At 39.4% G+C, this 20,571-nt stretch overlaps 1 protein-coding gene across 1 annotated transcript; it reads left to right on the plus strand.

Annotated features, from left to right (window-relative positions):
• Positions 1 to 11,971: 11,971 nt before the first annotated feature.
• Positions 11,972 to 19,696, plus strand: LOC142334920 (uncharacterized). Its single transcript, XM_075383249.1, has 3 exons — positions 11,972 to 12,283; positions 16,589 to 16,807; positions 18,844 to 19,696. Exons 1-3 carry the CDS (start codon positions 12,120 to 12,122, stop codon positions 19,694 to 19,696), a joined length of 1,236 nt encoding a protein of 411 aa, XP_075239364.1. The 5' UTR covers positions 11,972 to 12,119.
• Positions 19,697 to 20,571: the final 875 nt, after the last annotated feature.

Raw genomic sequence — 20,571 nt, forward strand, 5'->3', positions numbered from 1 at the left:
GATCATAGAACTTTTGATAAAATAGTGAGCATAGACTCAAGTCTCACTTGAAGAACAGATCGCATAAATTAAAAGTTAACTATCTTTTAAGTGAGGATTTGCACTTCAAAGAACCCCTATTTTTTAGCTATAAAAATGATGAAAATAGCTACATTTTAGTGAGTTCTACGGTTTTAGCAGTGAAACTTTTATTACAGCCAGAACTCTTGCCAGAAGCTTCCGTATCTTGGTTAAAACCTCTGGCAACGATCCAGCTCTACTTGTGTTGGTTCTCTTTGGCCTGTATCTTGCATACTAATACAATTTATCATTAATAGTTGCATTTCTGAGATTCGAATTCAGGGCAGCAAAGCAAGTTCAATGTATGCATAATTATTCGCGCCATTGGCACACAAATTATTGAAAAAAACGGCAAACTCTTTACCATAAAAAAAATGGAATCGAATATCAACCACTGCTGACATTGTCAAAAAAACCACCACATATAAAGAGCATCAATGGAGATAGGTTGAGGGATGAGAGGTTTTGGAAGGATGGAAATGTATGTGAGGGGGGAGGAAGTTGGGTGTGAGGGGAGAGAAATTTTCAAGGCACTGGGTTCCTTTACACTCACAGCAACGAAATGACAACACTTGAGATGAAAATGTAAACACAATAAAATACAGCACAATAGTTTTCATTCAGATAATGAGTTCTTTGTATGCGTGTGTTTCATTGAACTCGTTTCAGTGAGAGCTCTTGATCTCCGGAGCACATGACAATCGTGGGAATACGCGGTTGAGGGTTACTGCTGGTCTTTGGATTATTCCTGTAGCCGTCTGGATGTCGAAGCTTTTTACTGTTCCGTCTGAACCTCTGTGTGCTTTCACAATCTTCCCAAGAGCGCAGATGCCTCTGGGTGTGAAGTCCGTGAGACCCACACAGTGTGACTTTCGTCCTGCTCATTTTGATTTTTGCCACATCATTCTTTCGTTGAGCTCGGGATCATATTCCTGTAGCAGCCTGCTCCAGTAGTAATCAAGTAGTGCCTGCGTCAACTTGAAGTCCTTCGTGGAGAACCGCTGGTAAATTGTTCACAAGAGATTTCAAAAGCATGTGAGGTCTGCAAAGGGAGAAGTGATTAGGAGTAAGCGGTCCCTCACCTGAGATGCTGCAGCCCACATGTGTTAACGGCCCTGAGTTCAAAATTGCATCGGCTTCTGTCACAACTGCCCGGAGAACCGCGAGTGTTAGTAACCAGCACTATTAGTAGACTCCTCTTTACGGTCTGTATCATCCTCTCCACACTCGTCATTGGCACCACTCGTCACTGGCACCAAAATTGGCACCACATTCGTCAAGCGTGGTGCCAATGGTGGTTTGAAAGTCCACCAAATGTTCTGTTGAGTTATTTGCAATTTGCTGTACTCGTTGCTGACAGGTAGTTATTCCGGATATTTAATTTCAAAGCTCGGTTAAACTCAAGTAGTAATCAAGTAGTGCCTGCGTCAACTTGAAGTCTTTCGCGGAGAACCGCTGGTAAATTGTTCACGAGAGATTTCAAACGCATGTGAGGTCTGCAAAGGAGGAAGTGATTAAAAGTAAGTGGTCCCTCACCTGAGATGCTGCAACTCACATGTATTAACGGCCCTGAGTTCAAAATTGTTAACGGCCCTCCGCTTTTGCCACAACTGCCCGGAGAACAGAGAGTGTTAGTTTCCGATTAACCAGCACTATTAGTACACTCCTCTTTGCGGTATGTATCAGCCTCTCCCACACTCGTCATTGGCACCACTTGGCACCAACACTGGCACCACACCGCTAAGCGTGGTGCCAATGGTGGTTTGAAAGTCCACCGAATGTTCTGTTGAGTCATTTGCAATCTGATGTACTTGTTGTCTGACTGGTAGTTTCTCCGGAAATTTAACTTCAAAGCTCGGTTATACTCAATGAAAATTTTGCAATTGTCACTCACAATGAGGTCAGAGTGTCCACATCGTTATACAAATCTGTGGATGGCCATGAGAAGGCAATTGGTTGTTAGGTCATGTCATACTTCTAGGTGGATAGTTCTGGTGACCAGACATATAAACAAGCAGGCGCAGTGCATCTGAGTGCCCTCTCTTTTGTCCTCAATGTAGAAAGTTCTAACTATGACCATTCCTGTAATGAAGAAAGGGTACTGCTTGTTTACATCTGTATTTCTGAATTCAGGCAGATCAGCCATCTTCGGTCTCATTTTGTTTGCCTTCCATGGTCTGCAATTGAAACAGTATTTCCCCAGACTTTTCAGCACTTTTCTCGATCCAATCATCAGGAAAGTTTGTTGCAGTTTAACTTTCACATGTTTCACGCCCTGATGGCCACAGTCATGGTGCGCCTTTTCGACCAACAGACTTGTAATTCTGCTGAAATGGAGAACGAGGGAATGTTTCGTAAAAAAGAATAGTGCTGCCTTGTTGAGTCTTCCTCCTACCCTCAAGAGTCCGTCATTATCTAGAAAGGTAGTGAAGCGCATCCGTATTTCTCCTTTCTCAAGATTGCTTCCCTTCAAAAATGATGAAATTGTTACTGAGAAAAATGAGAAAAACACGTTTTGGGAGATCGTGATGAGGTAGTGCCTTGCCCTGGTCTCATTTGATGCAAAATTGTGATTGTTGGAGATCTCAGAAGATTCGTTTTGTCTTCTCAGAGTTTTGCCTTGAAGCGTCTTATTACCTGTAACACCTTTCTATTAGAGTTGAGTAGTCAACTCATGTTGAAAGTTTCTCAACCTCAATGACAGGCGTCTGAAGTTGTGCCGCTTGTGTAGGTTATATGTGAGAATCACTGTCTTCGGCGAAACTCCAGAAACCTTGAGGCGTCTTCAAAAAGTCCTATGGTTCAAGCCACAGCTTTGGTATGTCTGACGGGGTGAGGCCTCGTGAGCCATGGTCAGCAGGATTCATCTTTCCAGGGATTTGTCTCCAGTTGTCTGGGTTGGAATGTTTGTGACTTTTGATCAATCTGTTGGCAATATACGTCTTATGTCTTTGCCTGGATTAGATCGATCCAAGTGTAGCAGTGCTGTCTGTCCAAAAATGCTTCGAATTTATGGTTGTTATCATCGCGCTCTCACAGAGATCAGCGAGCTCTGCTCCAAGTGTTGCCACTTCCAATTCCAGTTTTGGAATGCTCAGCTGCTTGATCGGTGTCACTTTCGATTTGCTGATCACATATCGCGATGGGAAATCCATCGGCCTTGGTTGTCTATAAAAACACTATGGAAGCAATTGCATTCATTGAGGCATCAGTGAACTTATGAAGTTGATGGGTTCCATTGGTGTTGAGAATCAAGCATCTAGACTTTGGATTTCAGTCATGCTGTGGAACTCAAACATCTACTCTTGTAGTTCCTGTCGGTAGCATTCTAACACTGGTTGATCCCAGTTTTTCCGTGTTTAAAAATTTTCTGGAGAATGCACCTAATTATGGCGGCAAAAGGTGAGATCAGTCCAACTGGATCGAAAAGAGAAGCTGCCATTGAGAGCATTTTTCTGTCAGTCAGTTGTTGTCCTTTGTACAGAAGATTTGGTTTTGCGAAAATCCAGCTGTCAGTATTTGGGTCCCACGTCTGACCAAAAATTCTTTATGTTTTAATTTCTGCTTTGTTTTCTAGTAGGTTTTCTAATGTTGTTGGTTTGTTGCTTAGAAACTTTGTCAAATTGAATCCTTCTGTCTGCAAAACAATTTTAATCTCCTTTGCACTTCCTCGGGCCTCCTCATCAGATAGGTCTGCATGAATTCAACCATGCAGAACTGCATTATTTATGTGTACGCCACTGGATGCTCCTTTTTGTGGTCATTTGCAGACCTCTGCAGTACCAAAATTGCACAAGAATGTTAATATGTGGCTGCAAAAATGAGTCGATTGTGTTTGAAGATCTTCTCATTGCCATCCTCTGTGCACAGAAAACGTAGATTGTCCTGGTCTTATGGTTGGATGCCAATCTGCATCAACATTTCCTTGATGTTCGCTGTGACTGCTACTGAGTACTGTCTGAAGCAGAGAAGAAGGCCATCCAGGTTGCAAAGTTGATCCGGCCGTGTCAGCAATGCATAATTGAGTGTGAGATTCCCTTTTTAATGTGAAGCAGCGTGTGTGACTGTGCGGATTTTGTTTTGCTTGTGTTTGTTGATCACTGGGTGAGGAGAAAGGTACCAAACAAGAGTGTCTGCAACTGGGATCTGCAGTTCTTATATAGTTTTTATCCAAATCTTTTGATTGTTTCCTCGTAGCCGTCTCTCAAACTTGTGTCCCTCTCCAATTTCTATTGCAGAGCATGCCGCTGAACTTTGGCCATACAGTAGTTGTTCGGGAATGTGATGTCTTTCTGCCATGGAAGTCCAATCCGATATTTGTCACCAATGTGTTTTATGGTATCATTGAGGATGGACAGAGCCACTTCGTCATCTGAAGACAGTCCCTTGGAAGAACACTGATTGAAGTTCACAGCTTCAATTGTTCAAAAAAACTGGAGAAGTTCTTCATCTGGATCGTCTTGTCGTCTCTTGATACGATTGGAAAGTGCTATTCATGTGTTGTTTGATTGTCCAGCCCTCTTCTGCGGTTATCTCTGAGGAATTTGCCCCGTCAGTGTCCAACCAAGCAGAGTGTTGACTCCGTATTGGGTGCCAATGGGTCCAGATAAACACTGTCTATGAACTGTTGCTTAGAATGCATCTGCTCCGATTAGTACTCCTATCTGGTTGTCCCTGATTGCTTGAAAACTTATGTTGTGGAGGTGAGAATTGTCTCTGTAGAACTTATTCAACATTCTTATTTTAAATCTTGGCGTCCGAAACTCCTCCATTGCTGTTGCGTACACAGGAAATCTGATCAAAGACAACTGCTGCACAAAGCACCTATTCCGACCAAGGCATCTGCTGTTTTAACTGAGAGTTCATCGTGAAGTGAAGCTTCTTTGGGTTGCTGAACTTGAAGTGCATCGGCAATCTTTTGTGTTATTTGTGTATTGTTATTGCCACTGTGCAGCAGTGCGTATATTTTAAGGCAGCGATCTTTGTTGAAAAGTGTTACTGGTATCACCTGAAACTGTATCGCCGGTCTGATCTAAGTAGTTCCCTGTTGCTTGATGCAAATGTAGTTTTGTTGCAGAGGCGTTGCCTGCTGTTGGGCTGAATGGTATTCTGCTGTCTGTTGTTGTTGTTGCTCTGCGTGTTCATCGGCTGAGAGTGAAAACCATTTTTATTCCAGTTGCCCCTGTGTAAAGAGCTGCTGTTAGATCTAATTTGTCTGTTCTGGTTTCCATTCTGTTGCTTGTAGTTTGAACTCGTCTGTTGCATTTGGTTTTCATTATTAAAGTTAGGTCCATAGTTCGACTGGTTTTGGTTCGTTTGGTTTCAGAAGATATTATTTTGAGAGATTTCATTCCAGTTCCCACTTGGTTGTGCATTTTGTTGCTGCTGCCCTGCATCTGTCCTATGGAGTGTAGAGTGATGGAAGCCTATGCATCCGTCCACTAAGCATCTTGTTTCGGATTGACAGAGGCCCTTTCGTGAGCTCTTACGCAGTTTGGGCAGAGATTGTACCTCCTCACACAAGCCTGTCGGTCTTACACTCATTTTTCCAAGTATTTGGGGGCATCGACCAGTGTGGTGGTGTTGCGAGCAGTGTTGACATGACACATCAGTTGGTTCTCTCCTGTGCGCTGGATTCCTGTGCGCTGATTTCATCTGTTTATCATGGTAGCGTCCAGTCTGTCACTGGCCATTCTCAATACGGCTGAAGACTTGAAGTCAGTTCGAAGTTGTGAACCCGGAAGGTTTGAACCGGTCTTCACTAGAAAGAGGAGAAGCTCACAAAAGTGTTTGGTTCGTCTAATCTGGGTTTAGGCCGCTTCTCCAATTGATCCAGGTAAGCAGTGACAAGTTGTTTGCCGAATTTCCTGGTCAGCTCAGTGATGGCTTCATGGTTGTAGTCACCATTGTAGGAGTATCCACTAATGGAAATTCTTGCATTATGAGTTGGAGAGCTTTGAAGATATGTCATTTTTGTGCATCTGAGAGGCCAATGTGGTGCGAGTGGTTGCTTAGAAGAAACTGAACCACTGTTGCCATCTCAAAGGATCACCTATGAAATTATCGTTTGATAACACAGGCAAACTCAATGTATTCTGGAACATCAGTGCTTGGCGTTACATCCAGTCCGATGGAGAACTCGGGAAACTCGGGAAGCCATTGTATAGGTTGTTGTTGTAGCCGTTGTTATAGAGTCCATCAAATCCTCAACAAAAGTGCAGTGGTTGCTGATTGCTTTCGGGCTGTGTACCTATTCCTCATGGTCGGACCAGCTTGGCTATTGCTGTGAAAAGAAACTGGTTGTTGGGATCGCCCTGCTCTGCTATTGTCAGTCTCATGTCGGCTCTGTCTTCGAACATGGTTCTCTACTCTCGATCGACTTGATATTTGCCAGCCTTCGTCTGTTCTCAATGCCCCAGAGAGAAATTCAATGTTCTCTCCTCTCTCTCTCTCTCTCTCTTTCTCTCTTCAATGGTCAGAATGGGTTGAGAACTATCGAGGTCTTCTGAGTCGGACGAGACAGCGATGTCAGTTTCCTGATTGTTGCGGCTTGCAACCTGATGTTTCAGTGCTCTATTGCCTAAAGGGTTTTGTTCTCTCAGTAGAGTAGGTGAAAGCGCTTGTGATGTGTTCAAAGCAGATTCAGTGTTACTTTCATCCGTTCTGTGTGCTTTTGCTCCCTGTTTGCATTTCAGCATGGTTGTTGCTTTCGGCAGATTACTTAGCAAGTGTTGTCAAATCTTCACTTGTTAGCTGTAGCTTCATGGGTTCACTGCAAATTCTGTCTAACTGCTCTTTCTGTGACCTCAAGAGATCCAAAGTTTCAGGTAGTATGCTTAGACTTTCGTTACTATTGCTTTGTTGTTCAAAGTGGTCTAGTACTTGCGTTCCACTCCATTAACTTTAGCTGGTGTTGTTGCTTGAGGCTGTTCTTTGCTGTTGATGCTTTGGGCTTGTTTGGCTTGTTGACCATTTAAGAAGACTGTGTTGACTGTGTCTTACTTCACAAAGTTCATACTGCCCTGCTACTGCACTATGTTTCCTTGTAACAGCTCTATTCTTGATTTTGTTCTGTTAAACCTATTATTTAAATGAGGCTGCTGTTTATTGCGCTCATCTTAGCCTTTTGTAAAATGGTTTTCTGCTATATTTGCTTGTCGCTATCACTCCTCAGTGATGTTTGATAGAGATGTGATGCTTCACTAATCAGACGTTTTACGGAATCAAATCTTTTCACTAATCAGTGAAATTCGTACAAAGTTAAATAAATGTGATCTTTGTTCGGTTGCCTTTTTGTTTTTTGAGAGCGACAGAAAGAACTCTAACTCTGTGGTAGCCCAATTTGATTAATGTGTGTGTCTACTGACACTGGTGGGCGGGGGGTAACTTCGTTTCTATGAACTTTAATGAAGCAAGGGCATACTAGGCCTTGGAACTAACCATAATTCAGTGTGTTAGCGGTGCTTTACCTTTCACTTAGAGGACATACTCCTTTCTTTCAAAACTAATGCAGAATTAGAGATAACTATATTGATCAGTGGTTGTTCGGGAGTGTGATGTCTTTCTGCCATGGAAGTCCAATCCGATATTTGTCACCAATGTGTTTTATGGTATCATTGAGGATGGACAGAGCCTCTTCGTCATCTGAAGACAGTCCCTTGGAAGAACACTGATTGAAGTTCACAGCTTCAATTGTTCAAAAAAACTGGAGAAGTTCTTCATCTGCATCATCTTGTCGTCTCTTGATACGATTGGAAAGTGCTATTCATGTGTTGTTTGATTGTCCAGCCCTCTTCTGCGGTTATCTCTGAGGAATTTGCCCCGTCAGTGTCCAACCAAGCAGAGTGTTGACTCCGTATTGGGTGCCAATGGGTCCAGATAAACACTGTCTGTGAACTGTTGCTTAGAATGCATCTGCTCCGATTAGTACTCCTATCCGGTTGTCCCTGATTGTTGGAAAACTTATGTTGTGGGGTGAGAATTGTCTCTGTAGAACTTATTCAACATTCTTATTTTAAATCTTGGCGTCCGAAACTCCTCCATTGCTGTTGCGTACACAGGAATTCTGATCAAAGACAACTGCTGCACAAAGCACCTATTCCGACCAAGGCATCTGCTGTTTTAACTGATAGTTCATCGTGAAGTGAAGCTAGTGGTAGTGTTACTTCTTTGGGTTGCTGAACTTGAAGTGCATCGGCAATCTTTTGTGTTATTTGTGTATTGTTATTGCCACTGTGCAGCAGTGCGTATATTTTAAGGCAGCGATCTTTGTTGAAAAGTGTTACTGGTATCACCTGAAACTGTATCGCCGGTCTGATCTAAGTAGTTCCCTGTTGCTTGATGCAAATGTAGTTTTGTTGCAGAGGCGTTGCCTGCTGTTGGGCTGAATGGTATTCTGCTGTCTGTTGTTGTTGTTGCTCTGCGTGTTCATCGGCTGAGAGTGAAAACCATTTTTATTCCAGTTGCCCCTGTGTAAAGAGCTGCTGTTAGATCTAATTTGTCTGTTCTGGTTTCCATTCTGTTGCTTGTAGTTTGAACTCGTCTGTTGCATTTGGTTTTCATTATTAAAGTTAGGTCCATAGTTCGACTGGTTTTGGTTCGTTTGGTTTCAGAAGATACTATTTTGAGAGATTTCAGTCCAGTTCCCACTTGGTTGTGCATTTTGTTGCTGCTGCCTTGCATCTGTCCTATGGAGTGTAGAGTGATGGAAGCCTATGCATCCGTCCACTAAGCATCTTGTTTCGGATTGACATAGGCCCTTTCGTGAGCTCTTACGCAGTTTGGGCAGAGATTGTACCTCCTCACACAAGCCTGTCGGTCTTACACTCATTTTTCCAAGTATTTGGGGGCATCGACCAGTGTTGTGGTTTTGCGAGCAGAGTTGACATGACACATCAGTTGGTTCTCTCCTGTGCGCTGGATTCCTGTGCGCTGATTTCATCTGTTTATCATGGTAGCGTCCAGTCTGTCACTGGCCATTCTCAAGACGGCTGAAGACTTGAAGTCAGTTCGAAGTTGTGAACCAGGAAGGTTTGAACCGGTCTTCACTAGAAAGAGGAGAAGCTCACAAAAGTGTTTGGTTCGTCTAATCTGGGTTTAGGCCGCTTCTCCAATTGATCCAGGTAAGCAGTGACAAGTTGTTTGCCGAATTTCCTGGTCAGCTCAGTGATGGCTTCATGGTTGTAGTCACCATTGTAGGAGTATCCACTAATGGAAATTCTTGCATTATGAGTTGGAGAGCTTTGAAGATATGTCATTTTTGTGCATCTGAGAGGCCAATGTTGTGCGAGTGGTTGCTTAGAAGAAACTGAACCACTGTTGCCATCTCAAAGGATCACCTATGAAATTATCGTTTGATAACTTAGGCAAACTCAATGTGTTCTGGAACATCAGTGCTTGGCGTTACATCCAGTCCGATGGAGAACTCGGGAAACTCGGGAAGCCATTATATAGGTTGTTGTTGTAGCCGTTGTTATAGAGTCCATCAAATCCTCAACAAAAGTGCAGTGGTTGCTGATTGCTTTCGGGCTGTGTACCTATGCCTCATGGTCGGACCAGCTTGGCTATTGCTGTGAAAAGAAACTGGTTGTCAGTCTCATGTCGGCTCTGTCTTCGAACATGGTTCTCTACTCTCGATCGACTTGATATTTGCTAGCCTTCGTCTGTTCTCAATGCCCCAGAGAGAAATTCAATGTTCTCTCCTCTCTCTCTCTCTCTTTCTCTCTCTTCAATGTTCAGAATGGGTTGAGAACTATCGAGGTCTTCTGAGTCGGACGACACAGCGATGTCAGTTTCCTGATTGTTGCGGCTTGCAACCTGATGTTTCAGTGCTCTATTGCCTAAAGGGTTTTGTTCTCTCAGTAGAGTAGGTAAAAGCGCTTGTGATGTGTTCAAAGCAGATTCAGTGTTACTTTCATCCGTTCTGTGTGCTTTTGCTCCCTGTTTGCATTTCAGCATGGTTGTTGCTTTCGGCAGATTACTTAGCAAGTGTTGTCAAATCTTCACTTGCTAGCTGTAGCTTCATGGGTTCACTGCAAATTCTGTCTAACTGCTCTTTCTGTGACCTCAAGAGATCCAAAGTTTCAGGTAGTATGCTTAGACTTTCGTTACTATTGCTTTGTTGTTCAAAGTGGTCTAGTACTTGCGTTCCACTCCATTAACTTTAGCTGGAGTTGTTGCTTGAGGCTGTTTTTTGCTGTTGATGCTTTGGGCTTGTTTGGCTTGTTGACCAATTAAGAAGACTGTGTTGACTGTGTCTTACTTCACAAAGTTCATACTGCCCTGCTACTGCACTATGTTTCCTTGTAACAGCTCTATTCTTGATTTTGTTCTGTTAAACCTATTATTTAAATGAGGCTGCTGTTTATTGCGCTCATCTTAGCCTTTTGTTAAAAGATTTTTCTGCTATATTTGCTTGTCGCTATCACTCCTCAGTGATGTTTGATAGAGATGTGATGCTTCACTAATCAGACGTTTTACAGAATCAAATCTTTTCACTAATCAGTGAAATTCGTACAAAGTTAAATAAATGTGATCTTTGTTCGGTTGCCTTTTTGTTTTTTGAGAGCGACAGAAAGAACTCTAACCTGTGGTAGCCCACTTTTGATTAATGTGTGTGTCTACTGACACTGGTGGGCGGGGGGTAACTTCGTTTCTATGAACTTTAATGAAGCAAGGGCATACTAGGCCTTGGAACTAACCATAACTCAGTGTGTGTTAGCGGTGCTTTACCTTTCACTTAGAGGACCTACTCCTTTCTTTCAAAACTAATGCAGAATTAGAGATAACTATATTGATCCAACAATTCCTAGACGCCTATTAAAACCCAGCCTTCGGAATGAGACATTCAAATAATTCAAAGTAAGGCTAGCCCATCTATCGTGACTAGGCATCCCACGCAAGCATCCTTCTCAGTAGAAGTCTAATCTCAGTCTCACTTCTAGGGGCAGATTAAAAATCAGTTGGATCTTTTGTGATTGTGATATTTTTCATTAAAATTTGTGAAGTTAATTTAAGAAGTTCCCCCTTAAAAAAATTCCAAGTCTGAGTCGAGCAAGGTTCAATGTCAATTTTTGACCCTAGGATACGCCAAAAAGTGTTAATGCTCTTCGGCCTAAGTCTTCTATACCAAGACAACTTTTCAACAATTTTTGTTTTTCTGAGAGTCGCACTCATGATAGCAAGTCAAGCTCTATATATACGTTACAAATCGCGCCATTGGCACACAAGTTATGGACAAAAACGGGAAATCCTTTACTATAAATAATATAGGAAGTGAATGTCTTCCTGACATTCAATAAAATGACCCCTTCTGATTTCTTCAATAAAATCAACGAATATCAAGAGCATCAATGGAAATAGATTGGGGGATGGAAATCAGGAAATGACAGGGTTTGGAATAACAGAAATGTATGTGGGGGAAGAAATTGTGTGTGTGGGGGAGAAAATGTTCAATGGAACTTGGTTCTTTTACAACCTGTGAAGTGGTCACGGCCGAAAAGGCGCACAAGAACGAGAAAGCTCTCCCTTGTTATTGTTTTCTTTTCAGCTGACAGTTTTTGATTCTGAAATTTCGTCTTACTGAATTTATATTTAACACCGAGTAAACTAACTGACAATGGTAAGAGATTTTTGTGCTGGTCTGATCGTAATAATTGATTAGCGTTGTCACTCAGCAATACTCCGGCAACGTCAGAGCAAAAACATTTGATGGACAGTTTAAAGTTAAATTTAAACTTACAACAGCGAGTTAATTATCTTAAACAATTGTCAAGCAGCGTATATTTTATGATGAGAAGCTGCAAATAGTTCATAGAACTCGATAAAATAATAATCATTAAACAAAAGTCTTACTTGAACTTCGTATCTCTTCAAAGTAAAGTTAATTTTCTCTTATATTAACTGTGCAAAAGTTAATCGACCAAGTTTTCTGTCACACGTTCTATGTATATATATTTTTACAATTTTGACCCTTTTCAATATCTGTTTGTAATAAGCAAAAGGTGCATTCTGTAATTTCAAAACTGACTTCCAAACCGCACGTTGTTACAGTAAGGAACATGGCCGCATCTGTTAGGAAAACTTTAATTTCAGCGGCAATCTCAATTCCTTCATTGTGTATTCTGCTTCAATACATTTACTTTGAAAGTGTGATTTATAATCTATCTTTACCACAAAACCGAAATTTGTTAATGCATCGGAACCTAACCCAACAACCAACTGCGTAAGTAACAGGAGCTTTGGCAACCGTTTATTTTAATGACCGGATTTCACGGGAATGGATTTACAACGGGTTGTTTTACGCTTGACTCGCATATCTCGCAATAATTACTAAAATTAACTAGAAAGTGACCAAATTTACAAGCAAAAAAGCTCAAAACTCGACTTGAAATTATATGAAGTGGGACACCTCAAAGTGGTAAACCGTGGTTTATCCAGCAGTGGTTACTTGAACTTGTGCTTAAAATTAGCAAAAAAATCTCTCTTGGCGAGCAGTTTTCTCATAACAAGAAAGTTGTATATCAGCTTGAAGCTAATGTTAAGTACTCTTGAAAGCCGTAAGAACGACAGCCAGATAAGAAGGAATCCAACGAAGTATCACACAAGTTTAACAAATTAAACACAACTTTGTGTCGGAATCTCCTTGTGGTAGTGGCCAACTGTTAGTTCCGTAAGCTTGCTAAATTTTTGCTTTAATTTTGCGCAGCTTTCTGCTAAGTTGTTTCAAGTGCGGCGTACTGGAGAAATACCCCAGTTTTAACAAATTTTTGACATTAGTTGTATTCAAAAATGTTTCCGTTGAGTTTTTAGCTATTTCCGTTACTGTAGTTGTTTTCGTTGTTCTGTCTCATGGTATTTTTTCTAATCTAACTGTTTTAACAATATTGACGCCCCTATTTTCAAAAAAATATGAGTGATGGTTATTTTTCCCGATTTTTGTTGTTCTGTCAGTTAGTCTAATTAATAGCTCTCATTTTCCTTAAAATTACAAAAGCCTAAATTTCCTTTTCTTTAAAGATTTTAAATTTTAAAAGAATTTTATTGCATAAGACCCCATTTGTCTTTGCTCTCCAATTTTCCTTTTTGCTCGTCGCCAACACGTTTTGTTTCTTTTGTCTCGCGTTCCTTTATCTGCTTTAATAAAAGCGGATATACGCTTTTGGGATGATGAATTTTTTAAAGATTCCGAATTCCAGTTGAGTGACACAATGACTTCGAAGCCATTTCTTTTCAACCTATTGGTATAAATGGATTTTTGTTAAAAGTCATGTATCCTGTACTTTGTCTCATTGGTTTTCCACAAAATTGTCTGAAACCCATGAAACGAAGATTTATTAGAATCACATTTTTGAACCGTATATTTTTTTCACATACCTACTCTCTAAAGAAATTGGAATAAAAAATAGATTGTTTTTTTTCGTAATGTTTCGTTTACTTTGTGCATAAGACTTGTAAGTTATCAAAAGCTGCCCTTCTAAGAAGTTCAATAGATAGCATTTTATGTTGTCGAATTCTTTGAACTGTAGTTTATGATTTGTGCTGTTATGTTTTTTACTTTGTTAAACAAAGATTGATTGATTTATCCAATGTCGCTACTTGTTCTATATTCTTCAAGTCATTTGGACTTTGCTATACTGGTTACAGTCTTCACTCATTCGTCTCAACGCCCTTTTAAGCATCAATTGCTAATCAGATCAACCTGAAAAATAGACTTAAAATCGAAAAACAATCGGAAACAAAAGCGCCATAAACGCATGTCAAAATAAACTCAATGAACTTTTGAATTTAAAAACTTATTCTTCATCGGATTCAGTTTTTTACTTCTAGTTTTTCCTGAAAATGAAGGAACACATACAAATTCAAAAAATTTTCATTGAATAATTTCCTGTACTCAATGCATTAGGAATTTAAAACACCTCTCAAATTCTTGTTTTTTGAACAATTTAGGTTGCTTTTTAGCTTATCATGCTATCAGGTCCTCCAGGGTAATGTTGGAGGTCTGTGTTTATCTTTATCGGCTAATCAAAAACTGCAAGCTTGATAAGTGTTGAAATTTCACGACCCAAAGATTATAGACACAATTTTTACATTGCAAAAATCTTCCAATATTTCACTCGCCTTGTGTAGAATTTTGTATTTTGCTTAAGCGCCCAAAACTAACACATTGAAAGGGGTGTTTTGATGGCTCTCGGACTTCTATTGGAGTGTTCTTTTGTCCCCACGCTGCTCTCGTCGGCTGTAGGAAACTCGAGTTGGAATAATGATGAATTGAATTGAGTAATCAAATAACATCAAATAACTGAACAAAAAACGTAAAGAATCACAAAATCAAATAAAAAACAACCAGAATTTTATTTAAAAAGCTGGTTCACAACTTTAACTTTGTAACCAAATTCACAACTAAAGAGCTACTATTCTCTCAATTCAACAAGTTCTCAATTAAATCGCTTGATCTAACTTCGGTTCCCGGTGTTCTCAAGTGTTCTGATTTCCAATCGCGCAAACCACTGTTCTGAATTTATCAAGTCAATTCAACTCTCTTAACAAGGTTCTTGTTATCACAACTTCTCTACAGGTCAACTCCTAAGCTACAGCTGTTATTATGGCACTGTTTTGGTAATGTCGTTGATCTACTCCTTAGTAACTAATCAAGCAACAACGTACAAAAAAGTTCAAAAGAATCTGTTCACGTTGCATTACGGACCACATTAGCTATGCCTTTCCTACCCAAAGTTTGTTACGACTTCAAAAGAACAAATGAATGACCTGAACGCCTTCCTTATACATTGATGACTTCCTTTCAAGCTATTCAAACTGAAACAAAGCAGTATCAGTCTCCTGACGCTACCAATTTAGCAATCGGTCAAACTATCAACTCAAGAACTTGACACTTAATTGGAAGTTTAAAACCCCCCACGGTATCTATAAAACAAATTCCCAAACATGACAACGATGGAACTTGCCCCGTGGTATGTACTAACTCCCTACCAAGTTTGATCACATTGAGTTAAATACCTGATGATAAATAATTATTATATATTCGGTCCCCCTCAGAAAATCGATATTACACCCATTCAGCTCCTTTTCGTTCCGCAAATATCTGGTTTGACAAATGACTTTGATTTACAATCCAACAGTCTTACTTACAATTTGTAGGGAACCGATTTTCGAAAATCAAGTTCTATCACTTTCAATTGCCACTGACACTTTTGTGAGAAAAGTAGGATTTCCCAAATTCTAGACCTTGCAACCAGAGCGAACCAAACAAACTGTTCACACAATCAGAAATCGACCGTAGCAGTTGGTTAATGCTTCGCACCAATATGATCGCATAGGTTACGTCACTCCGCTTGATCTCAATTAGAAAATCAGGCATCAACCGAGAAACGCGCAGAGGTTTGAAATGCCAGCCACAATTTTGAGGTGACTTAAAGAAGAGTCACACAACCCCGCTTAAAACACGAAGTTGCAAGTTTGAACTTTGCTGCCATTGTTGGCCTTTTCTGATGGCACTGCAGAAAGCTGGCATTTTGGGGCTTCCACCTGCGTGTTTCAATTAATTTTTCATGTAGCTTCTCAAAGCCATATATGGAGCAGGGTATGCTGCCCGTAATCAAAACTTATTTTTTTTTGTTTTGCAATATGTTTAATTTAAAAATCAGTCAGAGAAGGCAGATCACTGGTAACTTAAGCAATATTTTAGCTCGAAAACGAAAACTAAAAAACTGCTATTCGGTGTCAATCCAAGCTTTATTTAATTTTTAATTAAATTTGAAGAAATTGGTGTGAAAAAGATGGTTGTCATATTTCTCTTCCTGTTCAAATCTCAAACCGGATCTTCTTTGAGCTGCAACTGGAAAGATTCCTGGAATGCATCCATTTCTAGATCTTTTGTAACTCGTATTCTAGGAGAAGTGATAACAATAATGATTAAACTTGCTGAAACGCTTTTTATTCTGAGAACAGTTCTCGACTAGATGTTCCCTAATTCAGCTTATCTCGGCAACCATTGTTCATATAACATGAAACTTGAAATTTACATGACATGCGGACGTCCCTTCACATATCTCAAAGCTCTTCTACGACTGTCTTCAACTCTAATGGGACAGAGCATGTGTTCCTTCTGAAGAGCCCCCAATTACCCAAAATGCAGCCTTTTCCTAACAAATGAACTCACTTGCTACTATATTTAGTAAACATATCTGCTAGCTGCTATGAAACTTGAGACTCGCCAAAAATCATATTATCTGTGATGCAAGATAGTCTGATTCCACTGACTCCACCTCTGACCAGAATCCCGTGCGGCGCTTGAATTCACCTCTGATCAGACTATCTTGCGTTCTTGAGGTTGCCCACACCATATAACTTTGAGCGTAGAATTCACAAGGTGCGCTCGAGTGGGCCTATCTGATCAGAACACAATTTGATCTGCCACCTCGTCCTAGGTGAACTTAGGTCTCACAGTTTCCAACGAAAAACCTAATGATAAAATGGCAATTGAGAGTTTTCAAAAATTTTGCCTTTTTAGTACCTACCAGACAAGAAAAAGAGCCAATAACTGCTTAAACGCGAAACACAAATTCATGTTTATCAAAAACGCAAAAACTGCCAGCAGTACAATTGAGTCAATTCTGCTGCAAATTGCAACTCATTATCACAGTTACGAGATAGATTACAGGTTGAGGAGACCGAAAGCAGCTAACACAGGATTACCACGAGATAACACACAAATCGGATATTATATACCGTTTTATTCAATTTGATTTGCATTCTCTTTCAATTTCAGGCCCAAATAATTTTAGAGAACGTTTCTGACGCAAAAAAGTGACCATAGTTGCCAAAAAGAGCTATGCTGCTCGCAAAAAGAAGAGTCTGAAATATTAATAATTGCTGTTTCGGTGAATCAGCGTTATGCCCAAGCGCTCCTTTCTCAGCTGCCCCTTTCTTGTTATTCCCCAATGTGGGTGATAACAAGAAAGGGGCAGCTGAGAAAGGATCGCTCGGGCTTAATGCTGATTCAGCGAAACCACAATTATTAAATAATTAGATTAATTAGGTCCGAATATTTATCCTTTAGCTCAAATCCGCATCATGAGGGGTGGAACTACAATCTTAACGATTGACTTTTTTGTCCGGACAAAATAATAGATTAAATTTTAGAACAGCGTAATACCCGTGGTTTCATCCAGAGTAAAACATTCATTGAAAAAAATGCTAATAGTTGATTACCTTCAGCGCTTATCAACTTATGAAGTAATGATACAAATTATTGTTACCAATATCACCTTTAAAATAGTTTTGAAAATGTTTTTTGTGAAGACAAATTGCTCTACAGTAATCTTCAAAAGCATTCAACCATAATTCCTCGTTTCAGACTTTTGTTTTGAAAAAAGTAAGTTTTCAAACTACAATTATTTGAACAGGTTCGAGATTTATTTGAGTCAATTCCCAAATTTAAAATCGATTTTATAAACGATATTGATAATAAGGAAAACAACTTACCTTGACTTCATCCGTTATTACACTGTTGTTAATTTAACAACAAACTGCGGCATAATCAACGCCATTCATAGAAATGGAAGCACCTAAAAAGAACCTAATTTTTGACTGCATGGGTAAAAACAACGCTTAGGGTTTTTGTCGATTCATGTTGTCTTCGTTGTGGCGTAGGCTCTCTTAGGTACTCATAACTAAACAATATTCTATCTTCTAGCTCACCAAAATCTGATAAGTTCTGAATTTTCAAAAAAGAAAAGATCTGTTTTGACATCTTTTTTTGTGAGGAAAAAGGGGAAAGAAATTAACAACAGTGAAAATAATTTAAGTTATGAAATTTATAACTGTACATTGTCCAAAACAACATTGTCTTAATAAAGCGCAGTTTACATGGGTTTGCATTGTCATAAGAAAGCCGAGTTTGCATGACGGAACTCTTGAAAATACAGTCTAAGAGAAGTCTTTGTATTAGAATATACAATCAGAAATGTAACGATTTACAAACGAGCAACGGCACGGCTGATAACTAACGGTGTTCAACTTTTTAAAAAAAAAATATACCGGACCGGAAAACGTAGCACATAATACGGACGTTGAAATTAAATTTAGGTTGTCCGAAATTGAGTGCAACGCAAGCTCTCGTTTTAAATCAAATTTATTCAGCATTTTTTTTCTGCTGCTGTCTATTGTGTTTTCATTGGATGAAACTCAAATCAGAGCCGAAATAGTTTTTAGTATGCGAAACGGAATAATGGGAGAAAAATTCCTCGTTATAAGCAGAAAGCTCAGAAAATTTTTAATTTTCTATTAAGAAAATCATTGTCCTCGTCATTTCCCCACTCAAATTTAGTTCATATTCATGTCCTTCAAGCTTTCGTTCTTTCTAAAATTATTTTTTTAGTTTGATCATTCTTGCTTTCAACACCAAACTCTTCACCTCACCATAATACAAAAATACTTCCCATTTAAATATGCTATCAAAAGTCATTTTACACCAAGCCTTTGTATTCTGCTAATTAAAAATCGTTAGAAAAATATATTCAAGTCAAATTAGAGGTATTAGCCCTAAGTCTAACTTCATTGTCGGTGATAAAGTCTCATTCTTTGATATAGAAAATTTGATCAGGATTTTTCTCAAAAATTTTAACTTCGGCTAATTTTTATTTTAGAACCAGTATTTTGATGAACTAGAACTAGAACTAAGAATGTGTTGATAGTATCTGATTTATTTTGAGGGCAGCTGTTGTTTGCAACTTAAAGAGTTTGCAAATAATGGAACCTATGCAGAGTTCGCCACCAAATACTTCAACCCCTGGAGAATTTTCAGAGACATTATCCAAGAGAAAATTTTTTCTGGATAGCATCTTTTAGAAACCTGGTCGACCACATACATTCTGGAATCAGATATGTGGGATCTTATCGCATACTGGAAGAGAACCGTTTCAACCAATCTTACGTACGGGCTCTTAACAATCAGTCTACTTCGATAGAAAAAATGACATTCTCCGACTCGATGAGTTTTTGGCTATTAGGGTCTTGTTTTAAATTCAACTTTACACAATTCCAATCATGTGCTACGGAGATTATGAATAATATGGATCTGATAATTCCACAAGAAAATTTTGACGAGTCGATGATTATTTTACACAAACTGTCTTGCCTCCCTCTATCAGATTTTGCATATATTGAGATGAAACAGACAAAAATGAACTTCACGCTTTCGGACGCAAACTTGCGCAAAGTACTGGAATTTCGCCAAAGAGATACTTGGTTTGAACGGAAAGCGAGAAAAAAATTCGAAACATTCTTTCAAACCTTTCAAGCGGAGCATTGCACGTCGCCAAATTGCTCAGTCGAAGTTGATGAATTACGCGACGAAAGTATCAAACTAAAGAAAGCTTGCGGTATTGTGCACCAACTACGAGGTCGCTTACTTCAGTTTTCTTTCGATAGAGAAAAGCTCCAAGACCCTAAGTTAGCTCTTAGGTGTTTATCATTTTCACTTTCGAATAGCAACCTTATTCTTATTGATCAATATAACGACATGCTACGACACACACTTGATAATGAAAACTTCGCCGATAGACTATCTACAAGATGGATGGAAAGTCTGAAGAATCTAACTCAAGCTCTATTCTGAAGGATACCATATACATATAGCTAATTCAAATGACGACGCTGATTGATTGAAAGTCATTGAGTTGTTGTGTTTAAAAACGTAGCAGGTAGAATGCCGGAAAATAGCCGCGATAGACGCTTGTGGTCTTCCATGAATTGAAACAACTGAAGAAATAAGATACAGATCGACCACCAGTCCTTTAACAGACCACTAGACTTTTTGGGTTAGATTCGGACTGTCAATTTTAAGACGCAAAGTGTCTATAATGAAAAAGCCCTAAAAGAGCTTTTTTCAAAATTGATATTTGACATCAAAAACTCAAGAATTAGAGCATATTAGTTTGGCACTACTTAGAAGCACAATATTGATTTAACTAGTAAAATTTCATAAAAAGTGAAGTTCCATAAGGGCGTTCACAAGTCATTTTTTAGTGAGGTAAGTCACGTATTGATCTAAAAACCGAAATGGCGTCACGTACCTAAATTTTAGCTGCAGAGCAGTAGAAGTCAATGAAGTCATTGAAAAAGTCAATTCCAAGAAGCCAGGTCGTAAGAATCATCCATGGAGACGATGAATTAAAAAAACATAGCAGGACAAGTCCTGACGTACAGTTCAAAAAATTTTCACTGACTAAACAAAAAACTGGACCTTGAACGGACTATGAGTGAACTGGGAAGATCATTTCGATAAAAAAAAGATGAAATGAAAATTTAAAAAAAAAAACAGAAAAACAATGTCAAATTGCCACATGTGAACCAAAAAATAACTAGCGAGAATTAGAAAGGTTGTTCGAACAAATGCCAATGTTGTTCTAGGCATAGAATGAACTAAGTATGGATTGGAAAAACAATCCGATCCAAAAAATTGAAAAAAAAGTTAAAATCTAAGTGAAAATG

The sequence above is a fragment of the Convolutriloba macropyga genome, chromosome 2 (genome assembly GCF_964194025.1).
Source record: "Convolutriloba macropyga chromosome 2, txConMacr16.3, whole genome shotgun sequence".
Taxonomy (NCBI): Eukaryota; Metazoa; Xenacoelomorpha; order Acoela; family Convolutidae; genus Convolutriloba; species Convolutriloba macropyga.

What these genes read in the sequence shown, in the direction of transcription:
- LOC142334920 (XM_075383249.1), top strand. Translation starts at nt 12,120, where the DNA reads ATGGCCGCATCTGTTAGGAAAACTTTAATTTCAGCGGCAATCTCAATT. An exon ending in CTAACCCAACAACCAACTGC is followed by an intron (nt 12,284 to 16,588) that starts GTAAGTAACAGG and finishes TTGCCTTTTTAG; the next exon opens with TACCTACCAGACAAGAAAAA. An exon ending in CAAATCGGATATTATATACC is followed by an intron (nt 16,808 to 18,843) that starts GTTTTATTCAAT and finishes GAACCTATGCAG; the next exon opens with AGTTCGCCACCAAATACTTC.